The 20,144-nt window shown below is 36.9% G+C and overlaps 1 protein-coding gene across 1 annotated transcript; it reads left to right on the top strand.

Annotated features, from left to right (window-relative positions):
- Positions 1-48: 48 nt before the first annotated feature.
- On the top strand, positions 49-18,645 carry LOC114540668 (lipase maturation factor 2-like). The gene is given in 20 exon segments (XM_028560794.1): positions 49-264; positions 267-309; positions 721-771; positions 1,115-1,320; positions 2,186-2,214; positions 3,350-3,412; positions 4,054-4,207; positions 5,313-5,386; positions 5,935-6,013; positions 11,895-12,003; positions 12,873-13,064; positions 13,465-13,570; positions 13,981-14,077; positions 14,528-14,643; positions 14,883-14,952; positions 15,223-15,277; positions 16,385-16,631; positions 16,909-17,017; positions 17,337-17,503; positions 17,949-18,645. Coding segments are annotated over 20 exon segments (2,046 nt in total). The 5' UTR covers positions 49-210; the 3' UTR covers positions 17,974-18,645.
- The last annotated feature ends 1,499 nt before the right edge of the window (positions 18,646-20,144 follow it).

Genomic DNA, 20,144 nt, shown 5'->3' with positions numbered 1-20,144 from the left:
CACCACAATGCAGGCTCATGTATTGTGTTGGTTCCATTCACTGTTCCATTGATTGATTAATTTTATAGGCGACCAACCACTACCAGTACAATAATGTTCAAATTCGAGGTTTATGTAATTTTATTTAGATTATTTTATTAAATATTTTAACAGTTTTTTTGCCATCCAATTGCTGTCGTTGCGTACAAAGCTTTTTAAAAATAGTAAGATATGTCGAATCAACAACGTCTAGTGAAAGATGTATTTTTGTGGAGTATGGCTGCCGTATATATTTGTTTGCATTCGGATCTCTCTATGTTCAAATACCAGGTATGTGCTTTTTTGATTTGCTTACATGAAATTTCGTGCTATGGATCACTCAGTCTAATGCCTAGACTGTGTTATTGATTATCTTCTGATCACCAAAATGAAACCATGGACCATTCTATGTTAATAAATATCACCCCTCCCCCCTGCGAGGCATAATGAAATCGTCTTGAAATTCTAGCCATATTCCCCAATCCAAAGGAATTTTTCTAATCTCACAACAAGAGATCGTCTTGGACCTTCATTTTTCATTTGGCAGAGAACCATTTGAGGCTTCTGTAATCCCCTCCTCACCATATCATTTTTAACACTTTTTAGCCTGATGGCCTGGGTTAATTGCAGAATAAAGTGTCTAGATCTCCACTATGGCCTGAGAGATCAGTGCATCAGATATCATATCCATGTTTTCTTTAGGTCTTTATGGTGAATCTGGTCTACTACCTGCTAAAAACATTTTGAGAAGAGGTATTCATTAAAAAGATGTCAGTTGATTTTAGTTAAGTATAACTTTTTCCATGACAACAACATGGCCCTCCCAACCTGAACCTTGCATGCACAGTACACATAAATTGTAAATTGTATAATGTAATATCGTTAATCTGTATATACACATGATGTCACAAATCAACATGTTTGAAAATAATTAATAGTTAATTGTTGTATTTTTTTGTGTACTTTGATTTTTACACCACAATGTCATACCGGTGGTATGTACAAAATAGGTGCACTGACTATTACATAATGTTGAATGAGAATTAGGACTTTCAAATTGTTTACAAATTAACTGAAATAATTTCTTCTACGACAGAGGCCAAATCTTCAAGCTACAAGATGTTTCTTCAGAAGCCAACGCTAATGTGGTTTGTTCGTGATCTTGGTCTAACCACTGAGACAGGAATGAGTTTTCTTTGTATCATTGGTATATGTCTTGGTATACTGGGTATCTCAGGCAGGGCTTGGCGGAGTTTCATCTCGTTCTTAACCATGTGGTTTCTGTATTTTTCACTGTATCAAGTATGTATATCAATATGTGCAATGTATTAATCTTCTGGCCCAACAGTGTATGATAATAATATTTAAATATACCGCAGTAGAGAGTTATAGTTAAAATATATCATAGTTACTTTCAGTGGCGTAGTCAGCATTGATAATTTTGAGGCCCATATTCATATATTGATGTTAATTAACAGACTGTAAAGAGAAATTATTTGAAAAAATGACATGAATATGTGCATATAACCCCCCTCCCCAATCATCGTTCTGGCAAATATCGTTCGCCAGGGGTTACTTTGGTGTTATTTAGTTAAACACTGATAACGCGTTAATCCCTTTTTAAAGAGCGATAATCTTTGCGCGATTTATTAAGCGACATTTTGCTTTTGTTTCATGCAACGCATGAGATTATGTACAGTTGATCTATGATTGTAACAAAGAAGAAAAATATCTGCGTAATTTCCTTAACAAACAAAATTCGCCTCTGAACACAGCGATTTCGCAACATAAGCCCGTTTTCCAGCAGCTAGCTATATAGGCGAATTTATTCGCGTGAACAGATAACCCACACAGGCCGGACGCGATTTCGCAACACAACGCTAATGCAAAGGCATGCGGAAGCATGTAAATTAAATACTACTGTGAAGTACGCACCACATTCAACACAACATTCAACACGATAATCAACACGCATTCAACACGATATTCAAGATCACCATAAGACTTATTTCCATTAACGTTCCAAAATCAAATAATGTTTGAAACTTTTTCAAACATTTATTAAAAGGATTAATGCACTGATTAAATCGATCAATTGGAGTTTAAACTTTATAGCTACGTTGTAGTGGCATTGTAGTGGCATCTCACACGCTTGTTTATTTTATAGGTTGGTCAAACTTTTTTGTGGTTTCAATGGTAAGCATATAGCTACAATTATACATGTAGTAATGTCATCTATAAAAGATGGACAGATTACCATCTCAGTGGTAAAAATGCCCCATGGCAGCCATCTTGCTAGCAAGTGTTTATTGCGTGATATTCGTCATTTGTCATTACGTCTTTGCATTTCATGCTCTCTGCCGTGTGACCTATTTCACAAATGTTTTGGCATTTGCGGAGATAAAAATTCATTTCAAAATAAATTTCATTTCTGTTATCAATTAAAAGCCAACAAACGGCAGATAGTAAAAGTTCACAGGCAGCCATCAGTTCAGAAAGTGTCGTGGCTTGATATTTACATTTGGGAAAAATTTGAGGACAAAAAATAATCTCTAGTTACACTTCTGATAATACGTATTCTCATTTTATAGTATTTTCAATTTCGAAACGTTGATTCACCCGCATATAACTGAGCGTAAACAATAGTTATTGTATAGTAATAAAAATGTTTTTCAGCTGCAAATGATATTCTGAGTATGCGCATTGCCATTGACGTCAATTTTCTACCGAAAACACACCGCCGTTTCTCGGGACTTTTTTTAACGCGCGACGTTTTATTAAGGCAATACTTAAGAAACTAGTCGACAAGAACACCAAGGAAATACCACCTTCAGTCGATATCTTTTGGCAATATTTTCAAACAAAAATCTACTAAGACAATTTTTTAACTAAAAACTCAAATCCTTACAGAACTCCGTTTTAGCTGAAAGCAAAAACTACAGAAAATATTACCCTGATCAGCGAATGATAAAACAGCTACTGGTGTTCGCTGATTTGATGTCTCAGGCCCTGCTCTCGTAAGATACAAGTGTTAACCACTCACCTGCAAATTTTGAGTTCGTCGGGAGTATAATTTAAATAAGATTATTTGTGCGTACCCGGTCACAGCTAGACAGGTTGAATTAAAAGGCCCTAAACGACTAAAAAATTGGTTGGATTCACTTGTATCCGGCTACGGGAAAAATTAAGGCCTCAGCCTTTGGCATAGACAAATACTTGATCTGCTCCCCACTCTCGAATTTGTCCTTCGGTTAAACTACGATACTGCTCTTTTAGTACTGCTATTGCTTGGGGAATAAATGGAAACGTTGCATTTTAATTTCCATTTCAGGGATATTCTGTTACTTGAAGCTGGGTTCTTATGTCTCTTGGTAGCACCTAAGAGGAAGGCAAGGTTTGTATAATCATTGGCGCAGCCAATCTGACGATTTATTCCCGCTTGCAGTAATATTTTAATACATTAATTTGAAGTCATAATTTTATATTTTGAAATTGATTGTTTTCACAGTAAAAACAAGCTACGCGCTAATAAAAGCGCGCTATTTCACTCTTGCTTTCTACTAAACTGTAAAAAAACAGTATTAGTTGTAACTTCTTGTACTGTTAGTAACCACGTATAATTCTTTCCACAAATCCTTCCTCTAATCCTTTTACTTTAACCCTTTCGTTTAACGCTTTCTTCTAATCCTTTCCTCTAATCCTTTCCTCTAATCCTTTAATCATTTTTCACAACACAATACAATTTTTACGCATATACATGTACAATAAAAGAGGGCATAAGTGTGACGGAGAAGAGAAACAGGACTTGCGTCCTAATTGACACCTGACCACAACATTATAACTAGACTTTGCCGCTTGTCGTTCACCAATCTATCGCAATGATAACATTCATATGATTCATGACGAAAGTACTGCAGTGATTAGAAATTATAAAAATTATAAATAACCATAATAAGCCAATCTTTCCTCCAATCTTTTCCTTTAACCCTTTCCTCTACCGCATTCCTCTAACCTTTTTCTAACCTTTCCCCCTAGGGTTCTGTCCAGTCCTCCTCATGATTCAATATCATTGTGGTTGGTAAAATGGTTGTTATTTCGGTTAATGTTTGCTTCTGGTGTCGTCAAACTGACCAGCGGATGCCCAACGTGGTGGGGGTTGACAGCGTTGGACTGGCATTACGAATCACAAGTACGTTTGCTATCTTTAAATGTGTTTGTAAGTATCGTTATTTAAAGTATAATGTCACTTGCGGTGAACATTACGGAACCTCGCATCAGATGACCTCTAACATGCATGTGATTTATTCATTCACGCAGGTCCAACTTAGCTAAGTTTCTCCCACTCGTGCAGGCTCATATTGTCAGCGGACAACTTACACAAAATTGAGAGCAAGGCGTAAAACAAAAAGCTTTTAATTTTTCATGCGAAGACCGCTGGAAAACTGAGCCCTCTTTACCGGGAGAAAATTTGCCGAATATGACCAACGTGATTATTTAACAATTTACGCCGGAGGCGAGGTGATTATCGGGAAATATTCACCGAGACAAAGTCGAGCCTAAGGCGAATAATTGTTTTTTTTTGCACAAGTGAATTGACACAAGAACTGCATTTCTTCGCTTATCTCTTTGTAAGAGACGTCCACAAAACGGCTAGCTGCCATTTTAGAATTTGTTTCATTCACCCAGTGAACTCAAATAAGACTAAAGCGCTCCCTCTGTCAGGAGTTTGAAGCCAAGATGGCGGAGCATGAAGCCTTTCTTGTAGGTATGATCCAGGCCTCCACGTGGAAATTTCGTAGGTAAAATGGCGGGAAATATGATTTTACCTTTGAAAGGGAGGGTACATATTAACTTAGATAAAACTATATAGGCTTTTGTGAAACATTTATTTATATGATTGTAACGGCATGAAGAGAGACTTTTTTTATTTTATGATTTTGACTTGTATTACAAAAAATGCCTCTTATATATCTAACTGTCAATTTTTTTACTTTTGATATGACATTCTCAAGCACTATCGTATGGTGTTACAACACTGGAATGTCTTTAGCACAAACACTTGCAAAAATCTTCAATTTTGTTTCCTCCCTCACAATATCTTTTGGATTCTTACCCATTTACACTACACTCAATTTATTTGCCTACCAGTACACAGGCCGAGCACGAATGAAATTGGTACGGGTACCCATTTTTGCCGACGGCTGTGGGCCGTGGCGACCAATTGAGTGTAGTTTAACGGGAATGTACAGTATGATTAACTTACTTTGTTAACTTAACTCATGTTTTGTTTCTAGTGTATTCCGACACCATTGGCATGGTTTGCCCACCAGCTTCCAAATTGGTTTCAGAAATTCAGTGTTGCAATGACGTAAGTAATGTTTTTTACAATATTGTGATTGCATACTCAATACAACACGGCGGCGAGTGTTGTAAACAACTTGTGAAATGAATTTGTAATGAATAAGATTTGAGTACATACACAAATCCGTTACAAACACTATTGGTTGTATTTTTCCGATACAACCACTAGTGTTTGTAACTGATTTGCTTATCTATTCAAATAATTTGTATGGGTAAATCAATTGTGATTTTTGGCACTTCACTCGATGCACGTACATTCTTGGGACCTACATCAATCTAGTTGTCTCATTTTTCCTTCAACTGTTCCTTCCTTGAATTTAAAGTGTGTATAATTCCACTCGAAATTAAACCTCTTTAAACCTAGAATTTACGTGAATCGAGTGAAGTACCAATCGTATTTTAGAACATGCTTCATGTAGCGACTTCAGTGCTCATAACGGTTGTCAATATAGAAACCCTTTCTGCAGTATTTAGTTGATTTTATTTTCATTTACTCTGGTGGAAATTTTGCGTGCGGTAAACATGTAAGATATTTTCTTCTGTATTATTTTCTAGATTCGTGATAGAAGGTCCAATTCCGTTTTTGTTCTTTGCACCAGTACGATCGCTCCGTATTTTTGCTTTCTACCTTCAGGTACATCATCCTGTTTTTTTTACACATTCTGCCATAAAAATACTCAGAATCATAACAAAAAAATAAAATGTACAATTTAGACAGTTCTAAAGACAACAGAGTACAACCCCCCCCCCCAAAAAAAAAACATCATGGGATGAGTAATAAGTAATTTGATGTAGCAAAGCATCCTATTATTTTGACTACGTATAGCTGCTTTCTGTCATTTTAATGCGTTCGATCTGAAGAACTATAATTAAAAAAGAATGCATGGCAAAGGATCCATGATTATATACGTACGTGCAGCTTTTTTCTGCACCAACCGTTAGTTTTACAGGTTTTTTATACGGACTAGTTAATTGGTCAGGCAAGTCTTCATTCGTATATATAGAGATTGTTTGTACACCATTGGTGTGACAGTAGACCATTGGTGAATCTTGAATAAGGCTTGATTAAGGGCGACCCGGCTAAGGTAGCCCTCAGTAGTCCATTCGTACGAATGGTGTATGTATTACCAATGGTAATCAAGTTTATCTATTCGTACCATCGGCCTTATAATTGCTTGGCCCAGCACGCTCACGCTTTCCTTGGTCACCGATCTCTATACTAGAGACTTTAAGATTGGCGCTTACGGCAAACGCCAAACAGCAAACAAATATTGTGTATTAATATATAATTCTATGGACAAACTGTGTGACACAGTTTAATGTGTGTTGTCCTGTTAAATTTAATTTTCTACTGCATCACAGAGACTGTATGCATCAGCAATTGAAATCATTGTGTTACTATATTTCTATATCAACCTTTATATCTAGCTTACATACAAAACCAGCAACATAAAGGATTTTTTTGAATACGGAAGTAAATCCTTAAAAATGTGGCGGGGGATCGTAGGATGAACCCTGCAGTGCCAGCGGCCAGTGTTGAAGCCTAGAGCAGTTGTGTGTCTTAGTGCCGGTCTACATACATTTAATAAAATAGTTATATTTACGTACCTAATGACCAATAGTAAAAGTCAAAGTTAATATCCTAAAGTTGAATACTGTCAAAAAATATATTTGGCTCCAGGCTTTGTTGTTCTATTATAAGTATTATTGTGAGTGAAGTCCAGGTTACATACGAGACCAGTCCAGGTTACAAATGAGTGTCTTCATCAGGGGTGATCTGATGTTGAGACTGGTTCCTTATATTCTCAAAATGATGTCATCTATCAATCAGATGTAAATATTCTTTTGGCAAAACTTCCGTCATCCCTATTTAGTGTACAAAGACTTGGATTAATATGCCAGGCTTCCAAACAACGCCTTTGTCCATAACGATCATTAGTGGTAATAACTTTTGAATCATTGCACGCAATGTTATGGATGGTTTGACATACGTGTTCCGCCAATGCGGATTTTAAACTGTCTAAGTTCGAAGCGGTCTTTTGATGTTCTTCTAAACGTGTGCCGAACTAATTTGTCTATATTTGCACGTGTTTCCTTATTAATATATCGGCACATATATCACTGACATATAAGAGCACAGCCTAACACATTTTTCGAATCCTTGTAAAATAATACGAAATCGCATTTAAGGAACGTGGAATCGCATTATTTACATAATATTCTTTAGTAAACAGATAGCGACATATTTTGAGACGCGACGGCACTTATTTAAATGTGTAATTATTGAGAAACGTTCTCTGGTTGAAATATTAATTTATTACAAGGTTTCGGGTATCACTCTATATAGAATATAAATGTGAAAGGACGCCAACAATGAAATAATTATGTCAAACTACATGTGAGTCGATATATTATGACTCAGATACATGTTGACATATGTATGACTATATAATGTACCGAAACAGGTATATAATATTTACAAGCAAATAGTAATTCCCAGGGGATTATTATCTCTTGTTATTGAATAGCGAACATATAGGAATAGTTTGTATGAATAGTACACCCTGTACCTTATTTTCCTTTTTTATGTATTTTTGAAAAAGGTTTTCAAAACTTGAAATCCTACTCGCTATGCAAAAATTTATTGTGCATTGACTGTGAAAACAATGAATTTCGAAAGAAATGAATAATGATAACAACATAAAATTTGCATGTATGCATAACGAAATTGTCAGGATTTTCATGCTAATAATAAGTAGATTTTTTAAAAAAAATATGACACTCTGCAGTTACCCTTTCAATTATTTGTAGAAGTAGTGTCACAGAGACACAGACCGCAATATAAAACTGGTCACGAGTACGTTTGGGCTACTGTGGTATACTGGTGTTGAATGTTGTGCCAGCTTCACCTTGGTTATTAAGTTTTGTGCGTTTAAATTGAAAACAAATTTTACCGAACACTTGGAATCATTGTATTGTTTTTGATTCTGATTCTGTGCACAATGTAGTTATTATACTCTTATTAAAGTAATTCGTCTTCGACTTCATGTACATTCGCCAGGGAACTTCAACTTGTACAAGGCGCTTAGTATAGTCGCACGGCGACTCGAATCCTCAGCTCGCCATGGCAGTCTTGCGCTGTCCACGAATTACTCGATCGAAATTTCTTACCATGCTTCTCCTTATTGTCTTGTTTTACTTGTACTACGAAAATTCCGTGTTACGAGTAAAAATAAAAACCTTGGAATATTCTAACATGAAGCGTGGAGCATTGGCAGAGGTGGAAAAAAGCAAGCAAGTTATGAACGACAAGGAAGATATCATTGCAAGTAATACTGTAGTAAACAAGGTAAAAGCACCGCAGAAAGTACATCAAACTTTAAAAGATTCAAGTGCGCTGGATAGGAAATCGACAGAGTCAGATCGAGTTGCCTTTGCGTCCGAGAATCTGTCTATAATCATCTACAACGAAGGGGGAGTACTGCCATCAAGCAGACGAGTTAAACAACTTCAGAGTATGTTCCCAAAATCTGCTTTCTTTTGGAACGATCATATGGACAAAAATCTTGCCACGAGCTTAAATAACATAATCAAGAAAGTGAATACAAAGTACTTTCTATTCTTGGAGCCGAAAGTGATGCCTTCAGACCGTGCGCAAGAGGACGTCGCTTCTTTATGGAATGCTTTGGAAGTATACCCCGGTCTAGATGTTATAGGCGGTTCGTATCTTGCTGGCAACAAACTACACGTGCAGTGCAGCCGCTATAGACTATGTCGGTGGACCTTCTCCGAAAGTTATGAGTATGTTCGTTTTTTGGACAATATTATGATTTGTGATGGGATATCATCCTCGTTTATGGCAAGAACAAGCAGTATACAAAATATTTCTTTGTTATTTGACCCGAAAATGAACGATATCACAGCCCTGAAGGATTTCTTTTACCGTGCTAAAGGTCATAATCTTGCAACCGGAACAAGACCCAGCATGATGTTCTTAAATAGTCAGTACAAAAGCTTGCACCAACTATGGACTTCACGCGCGGTAGCTGAAGAACTCGTTTCGTTTGCAGTCAAACACAAGGTGTTAATTTTTAAAGATATTGAGGGGAAATTAATCGAACTTTGCAGCCCATCAAGTTCCTTGAGCGGCAAAGGTTTGTGCATTGAACGAAACTCGCACGAGCTCTTCCTAGGTGGTGGGCACTGGGCATTTAAAGGTCTTTATGCGTATCCTTATTTATATCAATATCTCGTGACAACATTATTCGAAGTTACCGACCACTTGAAACGACATAACGTTAGTTACTTGATTGATGGTGGTGTTAGCATTGGTGCGATTAAAATGCATTCTGTACTACCATGGGATTCAGGAGACGTCGACGTACTGGTATTTGGATTAACTGTACAACAAATATACGACTTGTTTGAGCCACTTAAAGATCAAAAAGGATATGTCGTCCGTTTGATATCAAACCCAGAGGAGCAAGTGCAGGTTTTCTGCACGCCAAAGAATGTCGGTGATCTTTCGGGTGGGATTGCGACGATATTTCCGCGCCCGGGTCCAACTCCTGAACTTATGAAGATCAAGACTAATGGCAGATGGATTAATTATAGTAGAGCGTTGTTTAGATATTTAATTGATACCTATGGAGAAGATAAATTCCTCGGACATTCAATGTACGGAGGGAGAGAAACGATGGAGTGTAAGATAAAAGGACATAACGCTTGCTTGCCTAACTTTAAAGATTTCTTAAACGGGAAGGGTGGTACAGCACGGGAATATTTCTGCGAGATTTGACTATTCAAGCAGTTATCGTGTGGCCATTAAAAGATAAGATGGGTTATTTTTAGACTGTTATCTGCGATTCAACGAAGCGTGAGAGGACTTTATGACACCAAATAAGCACATGCGCATGCTATTGTTGTGGTGATTATACGAATGCCAGGATCATGTTATCTGCTCATTTCAATACCTCAAATTCATCTCACGATACTAATTTTAAGCAGAAACTTAATCAGAGTCCAGAGACCGCCATCTTGGATTTCTACACCGGAACAGAAAACTATATCAGTGGCATAACGTTTTTATGCCACCCTGTTGTCTTCCTGTAGAGTTCAAAACTATAAAAGTAAACGTTGAGAAACATAAAAAAATAAATGATAAAAATTGGTTCTACCTCAGCAACCGGGCCAGCCCGCTTGGAGTGTTTGTATGAAAATATTTTCATCCCACTCAGCGAGATCTCGCCTCTTTCGAGCGGGCCAGCCCACCTGTTTATATAAACAGCCCCTTAGCTTGCTTTAAACAGGTCCATGCTAGACTGTAAACACGGACAATGCTGCATGTTCATATACGTGGAATCGTTTAAGGGCGTTTTCATTATAATTTAGAAACAGCCAGGTGGTCCTCGTATATATTTTCACACGGTGTACCCAAAAATATTTTAGTTTCCTAGGCATTTTGAATAGTATTCCAGAGGCATAGGAAACCTCAATTGCTTATTGCTTTGTGTCAACGGTTTCGTCGTAATTGTGTTGGGTATGCAAATCAGTCTACTGATGCAGAGACACTGTATAATGAATTCTTTTATATTCGACACTTGTCGTGGTAACGTCGGACGAGGTATCATCGTGAGGTAATCCTTAGATTCAGTCGCTGTCTCAGGACTTGCACAAAAAATCTTATTTCTAAAAACATCATTCGAACAATTGTCGCCAACATCCTCCTGTCCCTATATTTAAGCACAATGGCAACAATCTTTTACTGTCCCATGTCAAGGAAACAAAGGGAAAAAATTGTTACAGGCATTTCACAGTTTCTTTTGTTTTTCTAAAAAAATATTTCGATGAAAAGAAATGACTTGACCGCCATTTTGGATTATTGAGGATATGCATGAAACTGAAAGCATTTTTGGTTGCCATTTCAACATCCATAATGAATAGGAATTATACGCACCTCGTAGACTATCAGCTTATATACGACTCGAGCTCGTCATTTGTTAAATATACTTATCCCGCTGTATTTGCGAGCTGCATGAAGCCCTCAGATCCACGCTTGTGATTCAGCGCTTGTTCCTAAATTAATTCTTCCATAATGATTTCCTTCATTTAATAGCCTGACGGCTTTTCTTTCAGCTATTATACGTATAAAAGCCTCTTTTAATATCTAAAGTTCAGGGGCCGGTTGTATATGAAAGCCGGATAGCGCTATCCACTGGCACTGGATAGTGTTTTTTTTTTTCAATCCCACTATAAATCGCCTGTTGTTTAATATAACTTTAGTCTTTAATTAAATCTTTGTATTTTTAAATTGAGGCTCCTCTTTAATAATTATTGTTTCCAAAGATGAATTTTATCGCTTTTCGAGAACGGATAAAAAAGATCACTATCCGGTGGATAGCGCTATCAGGCTTTCATACAAACGACCCCAGCATTTTATGTGCTGCGATCTGTTATGATGGCCTGTTAAAATTATGACGGCACATATTTCCATAAATATATTTCTTTATATACAGGTAATTTTCCAGCTGCTGATTATCGCTACCGGAAATTACAACTTTTTCAACTTGCTGACTATTGTCCTGTGTTTTTCCCTTCTCGACGACGACCATTTACCTTTCTTTGGTAAGTTTTTCGAGTCTTTCTAATTTAGTGTCCTTGAAATACGTAAGAAGATTATTGTTAGGATCAAATGTCTATATTTTAGAGTTTTGGGGCTGTTGTATATGCGGAAAGCCGGATAGAGCTATCCACCGGATAGTGGTTTTTTCAATCGCTTTAAAATCGCCAGTTGCTATATAACTTTGGTCAATCTTAGCATTAACAGAATGTATTGTAATGTTTTTTAAAATACCTTTAATTGGGGAGTGTATATTCGTTTATCCATGTTTACATATCATTGAAGCAATCCCGCGTACGAAAGGAGTTAGTCGGGTATAAGACGAGTATATGAGTATGCATCCCCCCCCCCCCCTTCCCTCCCAATTAAACTCCTAGCTGCGGCCCTGCATGGCAGCATCTTCCAGTAAGTTATCAGCAGATAGGGTATATAAAAACTGCTTTCCTAGACAAAAAAATGTTAGCATGAGATAGTACCAAAAATATTACCAGCAGACAATTTGATAAAATACAAGAAAAAAACCTGCTCCGAAAAATGACATCTTGTAAGCTCAGGATATGAGCTACAGACAACAAGACAAGAATTTTTCAAAATATCACCTTAAAATTCTTGTCTTTTTGTCTATATATAAGTGCCTTTGCCTTTATAATTATAGGATGACATTTTTCGGAGTAGGTCTTTTATTGTATGAGGTAGTACCTTCCTTACATTACACTTAGTCATGAAACTTGTAGCCCTATTATATTAGTCATGATTCCCCAGACCAGGTCCCTGAGGTCGAACGACAAGAATATTTTTTGTCTATACAAGGAGCTTTTAAACCATATTTGTTACAACCGTTGAGAATTTTATGTTGTTTTGCTTTGTTCTCTAGGAGAACAAAATAATGATGAAGCGACAGAGAAGTCTCGTCATGAAGCAACAGGGAGATCTCGTCATATCCAGACTATTGTCTGGTATATCAGGAGATGCACAGTATTTCTTGTCATGTTTGTGTTGCTGTATTGGACTAAACGTTTTTTCGCGATGAAAATAAACGGCAAGGATTTCATTTACACCAAAGTAGGTCAGGATTATTAGTGATTGATTATTAATTATTATTGATTGATCGTCGATTTGTATTTAAAAAGTCAGCCAATGGTAACGAATAAAAAATATAATTTTTAAACCTTTACAGATAATAAGTACACAAATTTAATCTTTGTAAAAGATCGATTTACAAAATAGTAGCACTAGAATCTGCTTAAATCAAAATCCCCTAACCTTATTTTGTTCTTTGTAAAGGCGATTCTCCATTACGTTCGCCCCGCCCGCGCGGGCGAAGCTCCCTTTGTTCTTGAGGCCGGTCACGGTCGCCTAGGCAGAATTTCAAAGGCCGCTTCGCCCGCGCGGGTGAAGCGGACGGTAATGGAGAATCGCCTTAACTTTAACCTGTCTTAGAGATGTACCTTTTCATTTATTTTTAGATTTCTCTCATCCACAATTCAATTATGCCCTAAGTAAGATTGTTCCCTTATCTATTTGGCTTGGCGCAATATCTCTTTCGTTTGAAATTGTCCGCAGTTTATTCAGGTAATTTTAACCATATTGGCTATAAGGATTTTTAAATTCGATAGATCGGAATGATGTTGTTTGTTTCATAGTATTTCATAGTTAAAGCAAAATGAGAGTAAAACTAAAGCTCCAAGGCTTACTATTGCCCAGAGTGAAATGCATATAAACGCATTTAAGAGAGTACAGTAACTAAAGTATTTGGAAAAATCGCCTTCGATTCTGATGGGTAATAATTGGGACTAATATTCCATCCTTGCACGCAGTATATAAATAAAAGATCATGTCAAATAAACCATTATTCTTACCTTTGGACACAAAACATAAGATCCTCCTTCTAAAACGTTTGTATGTCGTCCAAAAAATATGATTTCTCAGAAAATGTACTTTCTATGTAATCGTTGCAAAATTTTTATTTATTGCATTACTAGGTCGTTACAGAAAGCTGGTTTATCGGCAAAGATTTACTCATCTTTTCAATGCTCGTTAGTAGCTGTTGCAGCCATCTGGGTATTCTCTATCAGCTTGGTAATTATTTATTGTGTTTCGATCTTTTTTCGGAAAAAGAGCGGGAAAAATATTTTGCAGTAGGCTGAAAGTTTATTGTAAGGTAGCGTAATTCTATGTTTAAAAGTCATCCCTTATAGGTATGTCATATAGGAAATATTTTTGCGCTATGATTCGTTTCATGCAGGGCCGTAACTAGAACGATAATTGGGGGGGGGGGGGGTTTATTCATATATCAGTTTTGCCCGACGGATTTCTATTGTAAGCTATTGCACTTACAAAAAAAACCCGTCGGGTAGAACTGAATATATGAATAAACACACACCCCCCCCCCCAATTATCGTTCTAGTTACGGCCCAGGTTTCATGCGTAAAACTGGCTTAAGATCTCCTTTCAGAAAATAGTGAAAGAGCTTGGATGATTTTAAAATTTCATTCCAGTATACATTTTCAATGCACTTATTATGTTTAGGTTCCGTATTCAAATCTTGATAGAACCACACAACAGAATATTTGGCCTGTTGTAAGGAAATGGCATGACCAAGTTCAACATTTGGAAATCGCCAATTCCTATGGATTATTTAGAAGGTATTATTTTAAGCTTTTACGAAAATTATTCTGCATGCACAATGTGGAGAAGCAAAGATATATAGACTTCAGCTGAGGCATTTCTGTGCTTAGAGCAAATGAAAATAAAAGACATTCGTTTTTTTTAAATTGAACCCTCTGAAGCAGGCTTTAAACCTCGTTAACATCTTTTCCGTGACTTTTTTGTGTTATATATCATGCTCTCAATTTTTCCTTTTTCATTTTAATACATTTGTCAGAATGACAGGTGTTGGAGGAAGACCTGAGATTGTAATTGAGGGAAGTGATTCTCTTGATGGTCCATGGAAGGTACATATATGTACCCTCTCTATAGAGAGTGTATACTATATAGCTGTATGTTTTTGACTAATTTATCAGTTAACAAAACCTTTACAATGGAACTGAAGTTTTGTTTGTCCATGAATTCTGAAAAACCTGCCAAGAAAACTTTATAGAATATTCAAAAAACTATTTTAGATCTGTTGTTGATATATTGAGTATATTATGTTCCCTTTGCCCCTTTTTGCAATTTCAGTTATCAAGTTGAGGACGACTATTAAAATTTTTCATGCTTTTCAGGAATACAATTTCCGATACAAGCCAGGAATACTAACACATTGTCCACCGTTTATCGGTATGCGCGTTTTTTTGTTAATTAACAGTAGAGTATTTAAAGGTGTATTACAGTCGGTAATGTAAAAAACGCTGTGTTTACAGATTGCAAACTTAAAATATCCTGTCCTGTCAGAATATTTATTACTATTTTAGTTCACTATATTTCTAAATGAATAACAGATAGAGTTTATGTTCAAAGAGGTGCAAAACATACGAAATTTCGGCAGAAGCCGCTGTAACCTGTCTTTAAAATCAATATATACCTAACAGTCTTGTTCAAAATAGCTTTTTCAATCTCTATCATGTGAAGTTAAACCACTTCAATGATTCGCTCAATAGGCAACTTATATATTCAATATTAAATCATCCGTATTGTCTCTTACACTATATATAATCAATTTCTATTCATTCAATTGGTTCATATTTCCAGTGACGTAATTTTGGAATTTCAGTGCAGAAACAAATCTAACAATTAAAAAACGAATGATATTTTGGTCTGATCAAGAATGAGAGAAACTTTTTTTGCGAATTATTGATTGCTCCTATTCGCCCTAAACCTGTGATCGTCAACTGTATTAGTAATTTTTTTACTGTATTAGCGTGAAGTACGAATTTCTATTTCGAACGCTTTTCATATTTGCGTTCGACGAAGGAGAATCGTGACGTCACGGCTATAAATATACTATGTCGTTTTTGAGATGTTTGGCATTTGCCTCGCTCTCGTGTTTTTGCGTTTACTTCGACTTCCTGATTTCGTGCCGCGTCCTAATTTTATGTGCTTTCCGTATTTGGCGATATTAAGCTGTTGTTTAGGACTGGGCATTCGGGCTTTCGTATTCTCTGTTTAATAAGAAGTTGTACCAATTGTATCGATTATCTTCATCTTGAAGTGTTTGAAATATGAGTGAAGATTCTTATAAAAGCATTCGTATCTTGCAGTGTTTTAACGATGAGAAATCCGACCATGGTCGGACGTTCTTGCACCGAACGTTCTTGCTAATCTTTGATTACTTCTAGTTTGTATCTGCTCTCTGCATGACTCAACTTTAGCAAACTATTTTTTCCGTCACCATATTCACGCCACCGCCGCTATGTAAATAATATAGTGTTCACAAATCTTTTACAGCTCCACATCAACCACGACTGGACTGGCAAATGTGGTTCGCAGCTCTTGGTTCATATCAACACAATCCTTGGTTCGTACATCTAGTTTACAAATTACTTGAAGGTGACGCAGACGTTCTTCGTCTACTGGCCAAGGAACAACCATTCAAGAAACCACCACGTTATGTCCGAGCCCTGCTTTATAAGTACCATTACACCAAAGTGAACAAGAATATAGGTTCCATTGGAGATTTTGTTCGTAATGTCAGGTAATTAAGGTTGTTTCTTTATTAGTTTTATATCATTTGTTTCCAAAGGAAGACGCTTTGGTGCAGGTCCAGCGTTTAAACAGTTCATTTGTCATAAGACAAATATAATAAATATGCACTCATGCATAAGTAGTTTCATGTTTATGTAAGTACTGGACTTTTTCCCGTGACTCAGAGTCACCTAGAATGGTCATGATATGTGTCAGGATATGATCCAAGCTCAAATCCAAAGTGAGATCTAAACTTCACTCGTTTATCTTTCTTTTTTTTCTTTAAGATCAATCAAGTCTTGTTGGAGACGTGAATTCACTTCTGAGTATTTGCCTCCTGTGACGAAATCAGAGCCTACGCTGGAACAATTCTTAAGTCATTATCAACTTGGACCTGTAAGTATTAATATGCAAGTGCCTAAAAATCGTAGAGCAAGAACCACTTATCGGTGAATGTTTAACACTACACTGGCGACGTCTCTGAACAGAATTAAATACCTTCTGGAGGGCGTTTGCACGTTTACATTATCAACGCAGTATTAGGCTATAAGTGGATTAGGCTATGATAGGGATAAATCATCTTTGCGGACTGTTCCCTTATTCAAAATTGAAAGAGATGCATGTTTGTTCCGCAATACCACTTCACCGCGCCAGCCTTCTCTTCTCGCATGTACATATTTATGTCTAAAAGATATTGCTGACCTTTATTTAACAGAACCATAAAGATCGCGAGCTTTCAAGTGGACGTCTCCACCATTTTATTGTTTATCTTCGTTCCAAAGTTCTCTTAGTGGATCCTCTTAGATTTTTGGCTTATCTTTTCTTCACTGGCATCATTTTAAGTATTCTGACTGAACAAAAATACAAGATATCTTCTGCAGGGTAAGCCATTTAAATTTGAATATTTCTAGTTTTCTGCCCACCAATTAGTACCCACGGAAAAAAGGCCATAATTTGCATTAAAAGGAGTCCAGAAATTTATAACAAGTTTATTGCGGTGCAAGCTTCGTTACGAAATGTCTGAGTATCATCTGAACGAAAACATCCGCCATCTTGGATATGCAAATTTTTAGACTGGATACGTATAGGGCCAGTTCTCGGGTATTCCAACTTATATCCAACGTCAGAGCTCTAAGTCTCTGCCTGGGCTTGCAGTTTCGTTGTTTATAACGTCTACCCTTCTTGGACATAACGTAATTACATGTTTTTGCTCGCAAAAGTAAGAAAGGTAAAAATTTTTGGAGAAGAACTGTGTAGGAAAATGTAAACGTTGATAGTCTTTAGTCTTTATATTGCGATTTCTCCTAAACTAGTTTTTTTCTTATAGGAATTCGAAGGTGCACATCGATTAACAATTGAAGAATAATCAATGCATGGAAAATTTATTGCTGACTATTATTGCTGCAGCTGTATTTTTGACTGAATACAATACTTCATGTGAACATACTTTTTATATGAACGTTGGTGATTTGTGGCGTAACTAGAACGATTATTCATTGTTTATTCATAAATGCAGTTCTGCCTGACGGATTTCTTTTTAAGTGCAATAGCTTATACAAAATCCGTCTGGCAGAAGTTCGTCATCAATATCATGCAAAACCCGATGTCGCCCTAAGGCTAATCGTAGTTCTACTTTTCCATATTTGGCTCGTTAACCTTAATTTTTTTAATGTCGTTCGTTTTTTGTTCGCGAGCCTTTGGGGTTGCATCGCCTATACGCCGACGACGCAATTCGTCATACAAGGGATACTGAATTTGACAAAGAATGCTTGATTTCGGAAAAAATACTATTCTCCCCCTTAGCATGTGGCTAGCATAATTATAGCATCACTTTCGTGAAATGGAGCCTTGTGATTTGAAGAATTTTCATGAATTCTTGTAGTGATTGATTGGGGGGTGTAGGCTACATTTGAATATATGGATATACACACACCCCCCCCCCCTCCCTCCTCCAATGAAGTTGCTAGCTACGGCCCTGCCCGTAGTTAAATAAACCAGCGAAAATGGCAAAATAAAAGCTGAAAGGGAAATATTTTATATCGCAATATTTTGTTGTCGTCTAATATCAACCACGCTACTAATATATATATTAAATTCTTTTTTAACCTCTCTTGGCCGGTCTTTACGGAGAAATATTGGACCTTGGTCGCTTCGTCCTAGGTCCAATGTTCCTCGGTGAAAACCTCGCGCTTGTTTAGCCATAAAAAGCTATCAAAAGTGACTTCGTGAGCATGCTGTATTTTTCATACCAATTCTTTATGTATATTTTTTGTACCAACTTGTTCGTTTGTGTGCTGCTGCATGTTCAACCGTAGCCGCAGGGATTTCAACATATCATAAGTATGCCCATAATATATAATATCTTGATATTTCCCCTTTCGTTGCCAGGAGCGAAGCAATTCCCAGACATCGTACAAACAGATTGGCTAATAGAGAACCTACAATTTCACAATGCCATGCCAAAACTAGCGAACTCAAATAAGACTGGAACGCTCACTCTCTGACTTTCCCTCGTTAATGAGTGAAGCCGAGATGACGGACAATGGCGCGTAAATTTCAAAGATAAAAAAGAAATTGCCGCCATTTTATCTACGAAATGTCCGCGTGGAGGACTGGATCATACCTGCACAGTGTACCTACAAGACAGGCTTCAGTGTCCGCCACCTTGGCTTCAAACTTCCGACAGAGTGAGCGTTCCAGTCTTATTTGAGTTCACTGGCCAAAACCTAATTGTCATATGACATATATCGCGATGACTGTTATCACTCAACATGCATGTGGCCAACCACTAGGAGGAATAATTTATATTTCGATCAAAGACAACTTTATCTTTGATTTTCTTTTCAGTTTTTGAAGAGGCGGAATATCTCGATCAAATGACACTTTGTTCTTTCTTCTTTCAATCAAGGCAGTTTATCAAGAGGTGGAATCAGCTATATTTCCTTTACTCGATTTTCTTTTCGTCTGTTTCAGGGACCGCGAGCTGGTTTAAAATAGTGGCCCACGCAATTTTTCTGTGATATTATTCAGTGTCCAAGGAAAAAATAGGGGCTTGCTTTTTTCCCCTCCCCTCGCGTACAGTCCATGGAATTTGCTTAAGCATGCAATTGCAAAAAAGATAGAGCGAATACTGGGAAACCTTCTTCATTGAAACCTTTATTAGGATGTGCTATATACGTACAGCAATAACAGTTCCATGTTCAATACTATATTTTTTTGGCCAGACATTGCCGTTGCCGTTTTAGACATAGCTTAGCAACGTATAAAAAGACGGCCTCTCACGAGACGAATATCTGATCGAATGAAATTTTTTCGCTTGTCCAAAGGCAAAGTGAATCCACTACATATATGGCGATTAGACATGAAAAAAAAATCGGGCGGAAACGGCTTTCTGAGATTCGATAAAAAATCCCGTTACGTCGTCTTAAACTACCTTGAACTGTTTAAATAATCATCTCTCAAATGCTAGTTCATGGATTATATTGTTAACTTCTCATCGGTATTGTTTCTAACCTTAAAGTCA

This window comes from Dendronephthya gigantea, unplaced genomic scaffold, assembly GCF_004324835.1.
Source record: "Dendronephthya gigantea isolate DGI-Jeju-01 unplaced genomic scaffold, DenGig_1.0 000246F, whole genome shotgun sequence".
Lineage (NCBI taxonomy): Eukaryota > Metazoa > Cnidaria > Anthozoa > Malacalcyonacea > Nephtheidae > Dendronephthya > Dendronephthya gigantea.
The sequence above is the reverse complement of the archived record's forward strand: the minus strand, read 5'-3'. Positions and strand labels throughout refer to the sequence as shown.